General features: G+C 45.2%; 1 protein-coding gene across 6 annotated transcripts in view; it reads right to left on the minus strand.

Annotated features, from left to right (window-relative positions):
* The window catches only part of C7H1orf226 (chromosome 7 C1orf226 homolog), a 342221-nt gene that overhangs the window by 87910 nt on the left and 236392 nt on the right, over positions 1-17919 (minus strand). For 3 of the 6 annotated variants that reach the window (XM_008264164.5, XM_089299664.1, XM_089299665.1), the window contains 2 exons: positions 15850-15942; positions 1270-1328 (listed from right to left, as the gene is read on the minus strand). In XM_008264164.5, the coding sequence (XP_008262386.3) occupies positions 1270-1328; positions 15850-15942 (152 nt within the window). Of the gene's footprint in view, positions 1-1269; positions 1344-15849; positions 15943-17919 lie in introns of all 6 variants that reach the window. The other 3 variants (XM_051857177.3, XM_089299663.1, XM_051857182.3) reach the window with 1 other exon arrangement.

The raw sequence follows: 17919 nt of genomic DNA on the forward strand, positions 1-17919 counted from the left end.
ATAAGGCCATAATCAAAGTTCTCTCCTCCCTTCAGAGAAAGGTACCTCCTTCTATGATGGCCCATTCTTTCCACTGGGATCTCACTCACAGAGATCTTTCATTTAGGTTTTTATTTTCATTTTTTTATGGCAATAATTTGATAGGACACAAAATAGAAATCTAAACCAATGTCTCAAAAAAGGAATGGCTGATCTCCCAGTGAAGAAAACAGGACGGAGGTTGGGATAAGGAAGGCTTGGTCTGCAGAGATCCAGGACGGATGAATGCCATCCATGATTCAAGGTCCTCATGGTTTCTGTGGGCATCCTGGCTTTCCATATCTGATTGTTATCTCATGTTCCTCTGCCCAGGGCATACACATGGATGGTAGTCATCCAGGCTCTATAGGAAGCATACCAGTCTTATTGGGAATGCAATTTCTGATTGTGTGTCAGTTCAGTCTGATGTCATACACTGAGTGGCTTTAAAACAACAGAAACTTATTTCTCACAGTCTGGAGGCTGAAAAATCCAGGATTAAGTTGCCAGCAGACTTGATGTCTGGAAAAGGCCCTCTCCTTGGTTCCTACATGGCTCCTTCTAGCTGACCCTCACATGGTGGGAGAAGCCAGCTAGCTAGCTTCTGAGGTCTCTTTCAGTAGGCCACTTATCCCAACCATGAGACCTCTGCCTTCATCACCTAATCACTTTCCAAAAGCCCCACCTGCTCCTATCATCTCCTTGGGGGTTAGGATTTCAGCATATGAATTTTGGGAGGAAACCAACACTCAAGACCATAGCAGGAGAGACTACATTTGACTTCCTGCTTCCCCAAAGGATCACAAACCCTTCAGCTACGCTTAGTTTCTGAAAGGGCAGAAAGGTGGAAGAGACAGCTACTGTGGGGAAACTGTGAGCATGTGGTGATGGAATCAGCCAGTTTTTTCATTCTGATCAACATATATGCAATTAAGGAATTTCAGTTAGGACAGAGCTAGCAGAAATTGAAAAGGTCTCTGATTACAACCAAGCAATATGGATTAAATATCAAGCAGAAATCCTTCACAGCTCTCCTAGACAGTGCAATTCAACATGGCCAGAACAATTTTCCTCTCAGTCTTAAAGGTAAAGCAGATTTACTTTTTGTACTTACATCTCCAGAAAGACCAGGTTTCAGAAGGGAAGAGCAGGAGCAGTCTATGTCAATCTCCCTGGACCCACAAGCCCCACAGATGGCAAGGGAACACTGAGGCTCAGCGCTCCTCCTGGGTACTGGGCTGGGACCCTTACCTGTAGATGGGATCCTGCATCACCAGCATCTTGCTCTCATCCCACGTCCACTCCTTTTTCTGCAATAAAAGAAGCTGTAAATGAATAAGTTAGGCTTGTCTTCAGCTACAGAACCAGGGCACACATTGAGCTACTAATGCTTATGCAAACACATGCATCTTGCTCTTGGCCTGACTTTATCCCTCTAAGAGGTCTGGAGTTGATTGTTCCAAAAGAATAAGTGGAAAATGTCAAGAGTCTGGTCTGATCAGTTCCCTTCAAGCACTTAAGCAGAGTGTCTCTCTGGGCCATAGAGGGTAGGCAGCAGCCAAGGAGGCCTCAGGGGACCACAGGCTGACTCTAAATCACAATTTCTTGCAGAAATCTTAAGAGAGAAAAAGAAAGACAAGACATCATTCCAGAGGAACGGGAGAGGCAGGAAGAACCAAAATGAGAAGGTGGTAAAGACCAGCCTTCAAGAGATATGAATGACGCCGTCAAAGGAAAATGACATATTGATCCCATCCTACTCCATTAAAGAGGGGTGAAATGAAGAGAAAGTGCCATACAAGCCCAGTAAGTTAACTGATACCTTTGCAGAGGTACCCTGAGAAGATATGCATGCTGGCTGTGAATTCAACTTACTCTGAACCCAAAGGAGACCCCCACTCACTACCCCAAGCAGCTGGGGATTAGGACAGGAATGGGGCATGAGGAGTGGGAGGAGGGAGAATTCAAGTGCAGTACTTGATGATGTGAGCAGTACCCTATGTGAAGGGGGAGGGGTCAGCAGATCCCACTCCAAGATTCTGAACAGAGAAATTTCGTTCCACCTTCACTTGCATTTACAATGAGGACAGGGCTGCCCAGGGAAACTGGGGAAAAACACTAAAGATTCAAGACAGAGGGAAAGAACAAGCAAATTTGAATATATAGTATATTAATTAGTGAGGGTCTTTAGCCATATGGATTTCTCAGAGTCTAGAATGCACTGTGTGGCCACTCTCAAAACACAACCGAGTTTGGGATTATTGGGTCTCTACCAAAAACCAAATGGGGCTGTATCTAGGTCCTTAGAATGATATCAGGAAGAAGAATTCTGTCAGCCTCTTTATCCAAACACAACATTATGTACACCTGGCACATGCATGGACAGTCTCTGAAATTTGATTCAACACCAATACAGTAGGCTTTGGACTGGCTCATCAGTACTCGGTATCAAGCATTGTTTCATAGACAACAAAATTTCAACCAAATTAAAAACTATTTTTCAAACTGCTACTTGGTACCCTATAAAATTTTAATATATAAATGATGTCTTTGAGACAACAATGAATAAGGAGAGTGAACCCTTTTCTAAGAAGGAAACCCTTCAAATACATAAATATAGCAAGTCCAGGCCCCTCTCTCTTCCCAGGTTTTGCAAACATCTGTCACTTAAAAGTTCTTCCAGATTTCTTGCTACTACAGTTCACTTCCTTGGTACACAGTACAAGAGCCAGAGGCCCCCTCCAAACCAGGGACTCTGAACTGGATCTCTGGCTCTGATTTGCATACAGTCTAATGAACATGGTTCAGACACATATTCCTTTGAATGTTCCAGGCCTAATGCCACTCTTCATCCAGCAAGGACTGTTTTAGGGCATGTTTAGCTGTTTCATACCATACAGGCACCTGTGAGACTGATTTCCAACAGATACACAGAACATTTTCAGAGTTAAATTTGAAATTTTTGGGTACCTGTTTTCCACACACAGGTAACTGCTCACCATGGGAATCCTTTAACAGCAAGATATGAAAAGTATGTTTAAAATAGGATATGACCTTGGGTGTAGGTTTTTCATAACATATGTATTAAATTAAATCATATCAGTAGTCATGGCCACATGTTCTACCTGTACTTATTAAGTCAGCTTGGGAGCAGTTCATGAGCACCTACCCTCGGCAGATGAATCCATGGAATAGGTTTATTCCAGCAATTACATTTTTTTAATTCTAATATTTCCATTTGGCTCTCCTTTCCTCTGATTTTCTGCTGAGATCATCAAGTACTGCACTTGAATTCTCCCTCCTCCCACCACCCCTCATGCCCCATTCCTGTCCTCATCTCCAGCTGCTTGGGGTAGTGTGTGGGGGTCTCCTTTGGGTTCAGAGTAAGTTGTCACTTGTTTCAACAGTGTTTGTAATTGCTCACTGAAGCAGTTTTTATGACAGGTGCCTTAAAATTTTTGTTGGATAATTCCAGCATCTCTGTCATCATGGTGTTGGTATCTACAAATTTCTTTACATATGGAGTTGAGGTTTTCCTCAATACTGGCATGGTGAGTGACTTTCAATTGGAACCTGGACATTTTGAGTATTACAGGATTCTAGGTATTAGTTGAGTTTTCTGTGTTAATCTTTATCCTGTGACATTGCTCAAGTGGGAGTGAGGTCCAGGTTTCCCAAAGCGGAAGGGAGCTCTTTGTTCCTGGGGTGTGGGTGGGGTTCTAGCTCCCCAATGGGCTTCCATTGATACCAGCCTGGCTCAGAAGGGTAAGAGTGCCCTGTGGCCTCATTCCTCTGAGCAGGGGTGGGGTCTCAGTCTTCTCCCTGGTCTCCACAGCCACCACATGGGGAACAGGGCCAGGATACCTGCTACCAGCTGGCAGGAATCAAAGCCCTAGAATCCTTGTCAGCTTTTGCTAGAAGCACCAGCAGGGTGGCTGGGGCACGTCATTACAGGCCAACAAGGTAAAATCCAGACATCCACACAGTCATTGCTGGCCTAGGTGGTGGCAGATCCAGTTTTTGCCAAATGATGTAGCTGGAAAAGAGTGGTGACTGTCTTAACTTTTCCACCTTGCTAAGCAGCCCCTTTCTTCCTCCTTTAGCTGGACAGTGCAGGCTCTTGTTGGGGCTTACGTGTCTGTTTCCACTGGCACAGCTGGACTGCAAGCTTCTTTAGCTCCAAGTGGGGATATATGCAGTGAAAGGAAAACCCGGGCAACTCAAACTATGCAGTTCCTTGGGACTCAAGATCCCTTGCCAGGCTGCCTTGTCTCCACCTTTCAGAATTTTATGCTTGTTTTAGATACAGTGCCCAGAGTTTTCCTTTGAATGCAGCAGGAGCAGTGTACCTGCTGCATTTTCTCAGAAGCAAAAGGCTGGTGTGTGCACACACACACACACTTTCCCAGAAACTAGCTGGGCTTCTCTTTTTCAGAGACAGGATACACCAGGTCCATAGTGAGGCCCCACAATCTGTGGCTTTCACAAACATTGATTCTGAAGTGACCCCCGGGTTGAAAGCCACTTTTGTCTACCAAAGAAAGGTTAAATTGAAATCCCCAGCAAGAGGATCTCTTTCACATGTTGCACATTCCTTTGAAGTCTAAGTCAGACCTGGCACAGGAAAAGTTCCCTTACACTCCAAAGACGGTCAGCTTGCCAGGACCCTATAAGCCGCTCTCCCCGGACAGTGCCCACCCTCAGCGCTACTCAATAAACGGCAGCTGTGAAATAAACACTTGATGGGGTAACAGCAGAGGCTGCTATGTCCCTGGGGAAATGGACCCTCACTTCTCTTAACGTTCTTACTAGCAGGTGAGTCTGTTCCTAAGAGTCCTCGCTGCTCTGCTGTGATTTTCAAAGTGAGCAGAGGAGTAAGTGACTCCATGCACCAAAGAGGCCATGAAACCCCAAGGCATTGCCACATCTACTGCCCCTTGCTGAGGAGGGTGTATGCTATGTGTATCTGATGAAACCGGTCTTGCGAACCTGACCATGATCAACTGGGCTCAGGGCTAGCACATGACTGACCATGAGGGAGGGCAGGTGCCACCAAGGGGCTGGCATAAAACTGCCCCACCATTGAGCTGTAGGGTAAAAAAGAGCCAATTCTGCCAATCCAATACTGTCTCTGGAGAATATAAAACCCCACACTGAGTCTACACTGAGCTCCCAATAATGGCAGATGGTTTTTGTGAGCTGCTACATGTATTTCCACTCAAACTGGCTGCAACACTAAGAAAGAGGGTACACTTGGAGTGTCAGCTCTGTTTCCTTGTGGCCCAGCAATACATCTCCAGCATCAAAGGTAACCAGGGTGAAACTTTTCTTTGCAATTCTAAGGAATATAATCACACGTATATTAAAAGGAAAGAACAACAAGGCAAAATAATACAGAACAACTCTTTTTCCCCCCTCTGGAGGAGCTGAATAAGAGGGTGGGGAGAGGAGGTTCCCAGGTCACCTTATGTTAATTTAATAAGAATGAACATTGGCAGGATCAACTAAAGCCAGAAAACACTTTACTTTCAAAAGAGATCCCACTTCCATCTAAAATATCCTGAGGGGCAAAAGGCATAAAAATCTTTACATCTACTTATTTCCCTGTTCTGAAAATCTCATTAAAATCTAGTCCTCTCCCTTTAAAGATCTGGGGTGAGTCTATTAAATCTATGACGAGACCAAGAAATTATCATGGTAACTCAAAGGGTTTGAGGGATAGAAGGAACTCATCAGTGTCTTGGTTATTCAGGAACCTAAGGCAAGTAAGGCTGGGCTTTTTAAATCAATCTCTCAATGCCTGAATATAGCCCAAGAATGTAGAACTAATGGTCTCCATGCCTCTTACCCTTCCTCTTCATATCCTTCCCACTCCACCTCTTTCCAAAACGCCCTGGGCAGTGTAGCCTACTTGGGCAAAGTGGTGTCCCTAGTTAGTGCCCAGTCGAGACAAGAACCAAGTTCTCGGCCGGCACCGTGGCTCAATAGGCTAATCTTCCACCTGCAGTGCCAGCACACTGGGTTCTGGTCCCGGCTGGAGCGCCGGATTCTGTCTCAGTTCTTCCTCTTCCAGTCTGGCTCTCTGCTGTGGCCCGGGAGTGTAGTGGAGGATGGTCCAAGTGCTTGGGCCCTGCACCCGCATGGGAGACCAGGGGAAGCGCCTGGCTCCTGGCTTAGGATCAGTGCGGTGCGCCGGCCACAGTGGCCATTGGGGCGGGGGGTGAACCAACAGAAAAGGAAGACCTTTTTCTGTCTCTCTCTCTCACTGTCCACTCTGCCTGTCAAAAAACAAACAAACAAACAAACAAACAAAAAAAACCACACACACCAAGTTCTCCTGGTTTGTAGACCAATGCTGACTCCACTACTCTGGTACAATTCAAAGTCAGTGAAATATAGTGAAAGTCTTATCGGAGAGGGAGGCTTGCTTCTCATAGTCTTAACTCAGGAAAAGTGTGATTCTCTCTTGGGCTGCAATGGTTTCCTCTTATCTCCTGGCTTTTGCAAACACTTTAGAGAGAAAGAAAAAAAGAGGGCAACACAAACAAGCCATTCCTTCCTCATTTCCTATTTGGAAATACTCTTGCATAGAAAAAAATTTTAGGAAAAAAGTTAACAAGAGAAAGCAAACAGGATACAAACAAAAAAAAATGGTCCAGCTTTATGAGATTATAAATCAAAGTTGGCTTCAACCATAACATAGAGACATATTATGGAACAGTAACTACAGCCAAACTCAGTCTACCAGTTTTAGAAAACTCACATAACTCCAAGCTCTATCTGAAGCCATCTTCTTTTCCTTTTTGTTAAAATGCTTGAAAACATGGACTTGGAATCTTGATAGCAGTTTTATTACACGGTCCTGAATTGGCTGTGGTCTCCATGATACGCCAGGAAATAAAGACACTTCCAGTCCAGATGGGAGTGGAAGGGAGGAGGTGGGGGAAGAGAGGAGGAGAGGAGACAGCATGTGCCTCTAACGTCTGCTGGGGAATGCATGCCTCTCATGGTCGTATTTTTGCAAACAGCTCCAGAGGCCCAGCATCTCTGAGCAGAAGCAGGGCTGGTCTTTAGCCTTCGTCACCTCCAATCCAAGCTTAGGCAAGGCCTCACATGGTCCCATGGGGAGCACAAACACCAACAAGAGCAGCAGCGAGGCCAATAAGCTAAGTACCCAGGGAGACAAAGATCCAGCTCTCACTAGGCTCAGAATTATGTAAAGGTGGGGGGGGGAAGGTTGGCATTGTGGTATAGCGGGTAATGCTGCCGCCTGCAATGCCAGCATCCCATATGGGCACGAGTTCGAGTTCCCGCTGTTCCATTTCCAATCCAGCTCTCTGCTAATGTGCCTGGGAAAAGCAGCAGAAGATGGCCCAAGTACTTGAGCTCCTGCCACCTATGTGGGAGACTGAGATGAAGCTCCTGGCTTTAGCCTGGTCCAGCCCTAACCATTGCGGCCATTTGGGGATTGAACCAGCAGAGGAAAGATCTCTCTCTCGCTCGCTCTCTCTAACTCTTTCAAATAAGTAAAATAAATCTTTCTAAAAAATAAAGAATTATGAAAAGGGAATGGGGGGGAGATGTAAATGGGGAGGGAGTGCCTGGTAGGACACACTGACACCCTAGGGACAAACATTGCATTTTGCCACCTGCCAACTCCATACCTGCACATATACAATGGTGTGGCAGAATTTACAGAAAAGTGGAATTACAGTTTACTTTGGTGTAAAAATTTTGAAATTGGAGCTTAAGTTTTTTCATAATTAGCATGCTTCATGAACTCTTTGAAGATCCCTCATGATTGGATTTCAGAATTTCTTTGCCCCCAAATAAACTGATCTTTAAATTCCAATTTCCATGACCTTCTTAAAGTATCCTCCTACAGATCCCCTCTTTTTCTCCTTTCCCCTTCCTCCTGAGTTTCTTAGGAGGCTTTGATCTAGAGTTTACTAACCCTCTCTCCCTGTGCCTCTCCCTACCCCTTCTCTTCTCTCTATATGAATTCCTTACTCCAAGGAAATTTTAAGTCAGTGAGCAGGGTCAGCATTGTGGCACAGCGAGTAAAGCTACTGCCTAGGATGCTGGCATCCCATATGGGTGCTGGTTTGTGACCCAGCTGCTCCACTTTCTACCCAGTTCCCTCCTAATGTGCCTGGAAAAGCAGCAACGGATGGCCCAAGTACTTGGACCCCTGCACCCATGTGGGAGACCCAGCTGAAGTTCCTGACTCCTGGAGTCAGCCTGGCCAAGCCCTGGCCATTGTGGTCATTTGTGGAGTAAACCAGCAGGTGAAAGATCTCTTTCTCTCTGTCTTTTCCTATCTCTGTGTAGCTCTGACTTTCAAATAAATAAATAAATCTTTAAAAAAAAAAAGTCCATGAGACAGTGAAAAAGTAACTTAGCTTGAATGAAGGCTCCTCTTTCACATAGTCAAATTTTCTAAAGGAACGAAGGTATGATCACAAGAATATGCCCTGTGGACCTCAGATCACAGGGAATTTCAGCAAGGGGCTTGCTGTCGCATTCTGAAATCCATGTGCATAGGGCTGTCGGTTTTCCACAGTCTGCTCTGGCCAACAACTGAGTAGGGGGGAAACTAAGGCAGGCTCCATCGCGGGAGCTGTGGGGATTCAAACAGGCAACATGGACTACCGAACACCTCGGTGGCTTTGCCAACTCTGCAGACAACTCAGACAACTGCTCAGACAACTCTGTAGTCTAAGACCCTTTTACCCTACCCTCCTACATTCCTCACCCTCTCCCTTGTACTCAGGGGCAGGCCTGCCTGGCACTCTGACAGCCCTACCTAGATTTTCCTCTTGCTTCCCCATTCTCATTTCATACTGTCTCAGTCCAAAGACCCAGACTAACGCAGGATGAGAGAAGGTGAGAGAGGAACTGTGTAGCTGTCGTCATCTGATTCCCTTCTGGCTGTCACGAGAAGTTGTCTAGCTGATAAGGGAGGGAAAGTCCTTTCCTGCCTTTGAAGAAAGAACTTCCACATAATGCTTTCTTTTACCGTATTAAAATTAATCTGCACCTAAAGATGGACACTGAGGTAACAGGACACTGGTCACCTGGTCGGGTGGTGAATCACATCCAGCTCTTCTACTTCCAGACTCCATGTTCTCTTTGCTGTATCTGGTGCAGAAATCAAAGTCTTTCACTCCTCACTGCCAGGCAGCTTTGCTTTCAACAAAGGAAAGAGATAAAGGGCTGGCTGTGCATGCTTTTGGTAAGACCCGAGTGAGTTAAGTATAGCCTTGATGTAGGATCTTCATCTTTCTTTTCCCATGGAGTGTAAATGTCAAGTCCTGTATGGAAATTCACAGCCATTTTGTCCAAAAGCTTCTGGCAGAGAATATTATGTGGGAGCTGGTTCAGAGGCACAATTGCCTGGGACAGTATCAACAAGAGAAAACAGACTCAGGCATAATTAGCATAGCCTCCTTTTGGAAGCTAGAAATGGATATGGTAAGTTTGAAGTCCTTGTCTAGGGACCCAAAAGTGGAGGAGGGATTGGTACTGACATTTATTTCCTGTCCTTACTGGAAATTACCAGTAGATGCACGTCACAAGATCTGCAAGTTTTACCATTATTCTTGCATTTTTGATGCACCTGACAGCAGTGGTGACTTCATTCTTTTTTATTATTTAAAGGTAAAAATCCTTGCAGAAGGTTATATAAACTCAGCTTAATGAGTTTTCCTTGCTGCTACACAGAATGGGATGAGACTGAAAACAAAACTGTCTCCTACTTCCAGGTATAATTTACAGATAGAGGAAGATGCATTCAAAACCAAAGTGCTAATAAATCCTATATGATGTATGCGATTCCTGATATGCCTGTTTCAAATTTTTCAATTTATTTATTCTCATTTCATTTGAAAGGCAGAAAGACAATGACACAGAGAAAGATCTGCCACCTGCTGTTTCACTCCCCCAAATGCCTGCAACAGTCATGGCTGGACTAGGCTGAGGCCAGGATCCAGGAATTCCATCCAGGTCCTCCACATGGGTAGCAATTGTCCAAGTACTTGAGCTGTCACCTCCTGCTTCCCAGGGTGCACATTAATAGGAAGCTTGACCAGAAACAGAGGAGCCAGTGCTTAAACTAGGTACTCTGATATGGGGAGCAGGTATCCCAAGCAGTGTCCCCACTGTGCCAACTGCCTAACCCTTTACATACCTATTGTAAAATCAGGAGAAAATTAAAAAGGCCAAGAAACACAACATAGCAGAAAGAAGCCTGCACTAAGTTCAGGGCTGGGATTCACACTCTGGCCCAGTGTCTACCTGAGTGACCTACAGACAGTCATGGGATCTCTCCTATCCTCTATTGCCATAGCTAATAAGTTTTATTATATGCTTTATTCTAAATTCTACTTCTATGATTCTGAGTGCCTCCTTTTTTTACCCAATTATATCCTAGTAACCAAGACTACGGCTTGGGAGGAAAATAATTTCCTTGGAATATGATGTCCCTGACATACAGTATAGGCTGGAAGTTAAGGATCCTGGCTTAATGAATTAGGCATTTCCTGTAGAGCAGCTTTTATCTAAAGGAGTCCAAACATGATAGTACATACACAGAGCAATATACTAGCAAAAAGAATCTGCTTGCAATTCAAGCATGACAGACCTGGTTTGAAACTGACTATACCAGTGATGACACAAGATTTGGGGCAAGTTGCTGAGTCTTTTGCAAAGTGAGAATCAGAATGGAATCTACCTCATGGGATGATATGAGGATTCAGTATGTGTACAGTACCTCAAACAAGACCTGGAAAACACTAGATGCTCAAAATCAGTGCTTGCTGTTAATAGCAACATTATCTTACTATGTCATTGCATCAGACTTCTCCTATGACCATCACCTTCCCAAACATGTCTTCCTTGAAAGAAGACAAGGTCCCTGTCCCCCAAAGGAACATCTAATTTCTAATGGGATGCATTATATGTCTGCATATAACCACCATTGAAAATAGTTAATTTTACTGGAGAGGGTCTCTATCTACCACCTCTACGTATCCTATAGTTCCTTGAAGATGGTGGACACACAGTAGATATTTGTTAATGAGAATGACAGAGCATTTTCTAGACTGTTGCCTTAAGGGATCCCAACTAAGTTACTGGTTTGTGAGAGAAGCCATATAAAAATGAGGCCTTTTAGTTCCTTTGGTAGGAAAAAATACTTGGAAGATGTTCAAGATTCATCTTTCTTATTCAGGATTCTACTCCCTGGCAAATGGTGCTTCCATTTGTATGATTCCAGTACTGTAATAAATAATCATATACACAGGAAAGGTAATTACTTGGGCTTAGCTGAGAGTTGAATAAAATGTACTGATTAAGAGACATCAAAGTAAAGCTAATTATCTCAGTAACTGGTTTCATACCACAAATTCAACCTAGATTCATAAGGAATTTGAGATGTATTATCTGCTGGCATCAGTTCAAAAACACAGCATTTTTAGATACTTAATAATACAACCAAAAAGATGTTTTTACATCTCAATGAGAGATGATTATAATATATTTGGTTACTGCCTACACTAATAGAATGCACCTGAAAATTGGAGGAACCTGAACAAGTCCTACTAATAATATGTTCTATCAAAATTAGCAGTCTCTGTTGAACCCTTTCTATGTTTGGGAAAGGCTCTCATCTATTTTTTTTTTAAATTGGCAGATTGACAGATGATGAAAGAGGAAGGAGAATATGATAGTCAAAAGAAAAAACTAGACTTCATTATATCCAATTGGTAAGGACTTATTTCTTTGTGATTTAATTACCACACACGAATACTGTTCACTCAGACTTTAGCTACGATTACTGAAAATATACTGTGTGTGCCAGGTGTCCAGGTAAGTGCTAGACCTACAAAGATGGTCTCTGCCTTTAGAAAGTCCCCTGGAGGGCAGGGCCTCCCTGGAAACACACTTGGCTCTCCAGCTAGAACGCACCCCCCACTTGCCAGCTGTGGACAGGCTGAAGACAGAAAGGAGGTTCAGTGGCTTCCCTGTAGGGCGTTTGACCCCAGGGAGTTCCCTCTGCCCCAGAGGATAAGGAGACAATACTGTGACCTGCTTATATCCCTCTGGATCCACTGTCTTTATAGACCAGTAAGTTCTCAAAGACCCCTATATGCCCAGGTGACCTTGTAATGTGTACAGAAGCACTACAAAGAATGGTCCCAGAGCTGGGAGAGTTAAAGTAATCACCTAACCCAAAACTTGACTTTAAAGTTGAAGCCCAGAGAGGCAAAGTAACTTGTTCAGAGCCACAGCCAGGAAGAGTGGAGCCAGGACTAGAACCCAGGTCTCCTCATGGCAGCTGAGGGCTCTTCCAGCATGTCACATGGATCCTGGGAGAAGTAACACAGTATTTGCAGGGAAAAAAGACTATTCAACATTTCTGCCAACTAGCCAACCAGAGGCACTGACTAATCAGCAGGGAACATGGTATTGCTACTTTATGGCTGAAGGTAAGCCATGGCGCTTCTGTGCCCACAGTCAGAGCTGACAGGATCTCCAGTTTTACCCAGATCATGACGGCTGTCAGTGAGATTTGCTGACTCTTCCAGTTCTTGGGAGAGGAAATTGTGCACTTAGGCTCTCGAGTCTACTGTTGCCACCTCCCACTTCTATAAACAGAGAGGAAGCATGAGTGTGTGTGTGTGTGTGTGTGTGTGGTGGCAGCACATTCAGATGCCAGAGGACTGTCACATGGGACTAAGATGACAAAAAACAGCTGATTGCCACTAACGTGCATTCATCTGTCAGAGGCAGTGTAGAATGAACACCGTGATTGAAGGCACCATGGAATCACAGCCACGGCTCTGAAGTGGACACCAGGCATGGGTGGAGGGAGACAAGATGGGAGGCTCCCTTTCCAATCCCTGGCATCGAAGAATCAGACCTTGGAAAGACCTGCCAGATCACCTCTTTTCTGGGCCACCAGGAGGGTGAGCCCATATTGGAGATTACCAGGATGGAGTTTCAAAGTTGAGTCATGAGGTTGCCCAGACGGCTTCCGGGAGGTGCTACTCCAGCTTAGCCCTCATGGACTTAGTGGAAGGTGGGCAGCTGCTCTCCCAGGTGATGCCTCAGCATACTGCTACCCTACCTGTTGGTGATCCAACCTCAGTTTTCTCAGATGCAGAATGGGAATAACACCACATTTGGTGCACAATACATGGGGCAGACAATGAGATGGGAAATAAGACTGTCCCACTACGAAGTTGCCCATAGTGAATGACATCAGAGTATACCAAGAGTAACCCAAGCAAAGCAGGGGACAGAACAGCCCCTGGACAGCAGGCCTTGCAATATCACTCAATTGGAAGTAAACCGGGATTACATCAGTCTGAAGTAGATGAGCATTGGATGGTGGGGAGATTGTGGGAGTGCCAGCCATGGAAGTGTAGAAGTCACGGAGGAGACACGGCAGGGCCTGTTCAAGAGACCCAGAAACAGCATCTTCCCGAGAAGGTCACTGTGAACATCAGCGGACCCGTTTGCTGTGGAGCCTGAGGTCAAGAAACATCCCTGCCATATAGTTTGATGACTTGCTCCATTTCTGTGGTCATCCAGCACCCTGCCAGCAATCTGCCTTCCCAGGTTGCTTGTCTCCAACAGAAAAAAAAATGTGCTCATTGGGTTAACAGGAGTACCTGGTCCAGGACACCCTTTGATGTCCTGGAGTGGATTCGGAGACTGCTGGTCTGCTTTACTCATCATCTCTTTCGGCCTTTGTCAGTGTGAGTTAGCATCCTAAGGTTCATAATCTCAAAATCGATCAGCCTGAGTTTCTGGTTCTGCGAGACTGACAGCTCAGCCCCTGGTGAGGGAGGGGCAGGGCAGGGAGGAGACTGCGGCCAGTTTCTGCAGGTGACTGGGTGCAACAAACGCTGACCGAGAGAAACATCCACAAAGACTGAGGAAAGGATGGCAGGATGGCTTGTTAATGGGTGTGAAATCTCCTTGTCGACAGCAGAGGGCCTACAGTTGGCAATTATTAGATCTGCTGGTATATGAGAACACAGAGCCTCCAGTTCCATTACATGAAGCGCTAAGTCATGTCAGACACAAGTCCGACGCATGGCAGATAAGGAAGCGAATTCCCTTGAATCATGAGCTTGGGCTGCATTGGCCTATTATTTTCTCTGAGGCTATCTCTCTCTCACATTCACAGTGTTATTACCCACGATTCCTTTAACTGGGGCTCCGGGGACTTGACAAGCCTTAGCTTGCTTCAGCAACTCTCCTGCCCAGACCTCCAGGGAGGACCGCACCCTTAAGACTGCCCCATGGCTATGCACTGTGTGCACATGTGTGAGGGGGGGATGATATCACAGGACGAGAATGAGATGGGGACCAAGGTCTCACAGTGCAGGCTTATTAAGTCATAGGTACTTAATAAGCCACTGCAAATGCCCTGCACTTCTGAATGTTGAAGGAGTCAGGTCTTTATAAACAGCATATCATACTCTACATTTTCCTACATACTTCCAACCTCATAGTCATAAAACGCTTTCTGGAATGACCATTAAAGATATTTAGGGAGTGGAGGAGGACAACCTTTGGTTTAATAAACAGGAGCTCTTTGTAAGTGTCCAGAGATGAAACGTGCTGACTCAGGCAGCAGTATATTCCCTGTCTCTAGAGATGTCCAATCATACACTAGATATTAATGAGGATATTGTAAAGAAGATCTAAGTCCTTGGGCTGGCAATACAACTACCCTTTAAGATCCCTCTCAACCGTATGAGTTTCCAAGTTTAAGTTGCCCGCTACTGTGTATCTGGCTTTCCCTCGCATACCTCCACACTCTTCCAACCCCAGACCCATCGTCTGCCTTGAGTCCCATCTGAATTAAGAGCAGCTTAGGTTTGGAGCCACAGGAAGCTCAAGAGGCCTACATAGTTCCATGCTATGGTGCTGCCATTAATAAATAAAACCAAGCTACTGTAAATTTACAAAACAAAGGCATCAGCAGAGTCCAGAAACAGAACAAAACAAAAAAGCTTCCTCTCACACATCCTCAGTCAACCAGCCTCTTTGGCCTTTCTTTTGGAAAACACACACCCCCTTTATACAAATCTAGCCCAGGTAACGTTAATCAAGGGGTTAACCTTATACTCCAAGAACACATACAACTAACGTAAAACCAACAAGTATTTAAATTACATACATTCACTTGCTGGTCTCACCCCACTCAGGGGACTCCCCACTGAATGGCTCGTACCTCCCTCCCCTGCCTCCCATCCTTTCTGTGTCCCACGCTTCCTTACACTGAAAAACTGCATGGGCTGGGTCTTGAGGGTTTATTTAAATCCAGGCTAAGGCAGCAGCAAGTTTAACAGGAGGGTATAGGACACACTATGGGGGCTGCATGGCACCTGTGGCAGGACTAAGGGTTGCACCAGTGGAGGCAGCTGCTAAGGGAGCCTCCTTGTGGCCACTCTCCCACTGAGTCATGTTACTATTATTGCTTAAATTGGAAGTATTTCCCAAGATCATGATGTAAAGGTAATGGTATTAAAATAGGGTGTGGGGGATGATTGGGAAGCAAGGATATCAGGAGATGACCCATCCATCACCTGCAGTGTGGATACGGGAACTGAAAGCAATCACCTGACCAGGTCCCTGGAACCTGGCTTACCCTTTGCTCTACTGCAGCCTCTCAACACAGTTGCTGGTCAAACAGAAGACCTCACCAGGGAAGCAGGTGACTCTGTCCAGAGAATGGACTGGAAGGAAAAGGAATCTCTTGCCTACCTTCCCTGCTTCCCTCTCCACCATAGTTATTGGTTCAAAGCCACTTACCTTTTTCTTCTTCTTCAGAATCACCTTGACGCCATCTACTGAAACCATAATGCTCACTTTCTTCTTCTTGATGTTCTTGGCTTTAAACTCATACTGCAGGGGAGTAGAGAAAACAGAGAAGCACAAAAGGATTAGATCAGTGCATCTGCACAGCACCATGCTAGCCTGTGACCTGGAAGAGAGGGCCCTTGAAGGTCAAGATGCTGGCGATGGGAGACTTAGGGAGTGTAAAAGCAGATGGGTGTCAGCAGGCATGGGCTCAGGCTACCTCTGGGTTAGGACAGGGTCTTGGAATGGTCATCAATTTCTCCATTCAGCCATCAAGCAGGACCAGAGAAATGGACCTGATTTACACTAAGTAGGCAAAAACAGAGCCAACTTTGATAATCTCATCAATATATCAGAACCTTCCCTCATCAATATATCAGAACCTTCCTTCAACACCTCATTGTACTACTCAATGACTTTCATTGCCAGGCAACTCTCCTGTGTATAAGCAGGTGCTGCTACAACTCCAGTCCACAGCCAGTAAAGGTTAAGAATAGCTGGCTTCTATCCTCATGTGAGGGATTTCTACATACTAAAAGATAATTATGAATTCTAAATTATTTTCTACTAGTTCCCAAATCCTTTATTTGTGGGTCAATCTCCAAAGCTACCCTATCACCCCAAGATTTTGGTGACAGAAGGTATTCTAGAAAAGATCTGACCAGTGACAGTTGTAACAGAGGGCACTGCCTCCCAAATCCTAAATTTTAGACTCATATTTGCCGTCCTGGACATGGCTGCTCCAGCCACAGCCCTCCACTGCTGAAGCACGTTTGCCTCGTCCTCAATCCCAGATCTGTCCATTACATTTGCTTACTCACAGCCATTTCTTACACTACATAACAGGTGCTATAATTTTATGGTCTCCACTAGTCAATTCATTCTGAGTACTCCTCCAGTTTATTAAAACCATTTCCATGTAGCTCCCACCACCTAGAAAACTGACCTAGTGAGCTCTTTAATCTGTCATCTGGGCTATAGATTAACAAACAAGTAGCACATGAACCAAGCGCCAACCCAGAGACCCTCCTCTCTGGGAACTTTTAAACTCAAGACCACCTCCCACCACTCCACCAACTGTGCTCGGCAAAAGGTGCCCAGGTCCTCGTCTGTGCATCTGAAACCTCATAATTTCTGTAGTTAGTGTGTTGATAAGAAAGGATGCAGTACATACTAACAAGATGAGAAGAGTAAACTTTGAAAATCTCAACAGAAATTCAGACCCTTCCCTTCACCATGCCTTTTAACATAACTCAGAGATTCCTACTGTCTGAAGTCCATCCCTTCCACTAAAATCTCACTGATCTTGTAATACAGAGTTAGTGGTGATGCCCCTGATTGCCTGACTTACAAAGATACAGCCTTACTAACTGGGGTGAAATATCTTTCTCTATATCATCAGGGCCAATGCTGGATCACGGCTGATTGGAGTGTCTGGATACTGTAATCTCAATCATGCCATAGCCTGGTGGTCACTCCCCACTTCCAATCACACAGCCCTGTAAACTGTCCTTTTTACCAAGAAACGCTGGAAGAAGAGCAAACCAGAGAAGCAAACACATAGGAGGCAAGAAGGAAAACTGTTTTAGCCCAGGAACCCGAGAATCAAGAGTGAGAAAGAGTTCTATCTGACAAGGAAGAGGCAGCAGGGCTCTCTGTACTGTAGTCTGGCTTAGGTTGGGACCTGAGCCACAGAGCAAATTCTCATGGGTTGGATATAGGTCTGATTGACACATGCCTGGAGACATGATTTCAATTTGCAGTGTGTCCCCCTGATGGCAGTATTCTGCTGAGCTACAGAGCTAGATGAACTGAAAAGAACTTCAGGTAGGAGAGCTGACAAGATCATTTGCTAGTCAACTGACTTTGGCCTTGTGGCTACTGGGGAGGTGAACCAGCTACACTTGCTGACCACACCTGCATTTACCTCTTCTCATTTGGGCTTTAATAATTACAGCCATCCAGCTCCACCTGCCTTCTGAGCAAGTCACTGAAACCAGGGCTGCCCCTACCAGCCAAAGC

Source organism: Oryctolagus cuniculus, chromosome 7 (genome assembly GCF_051225735.1).
Source record: "Oryctolagus cuniculus isolate XC-2025 breed Fujian yellow rabbit chromosome 7, ASM5122573v1, whole genome shotgun sequence".
In the NCBI taxonomy this organism is placed as follows: Eukaryota; Metazoa; Chordata; class Mammalia; order Lagomorpha; family Leporidae; genus Oryctolagus; species Oryctolagus cuniculus.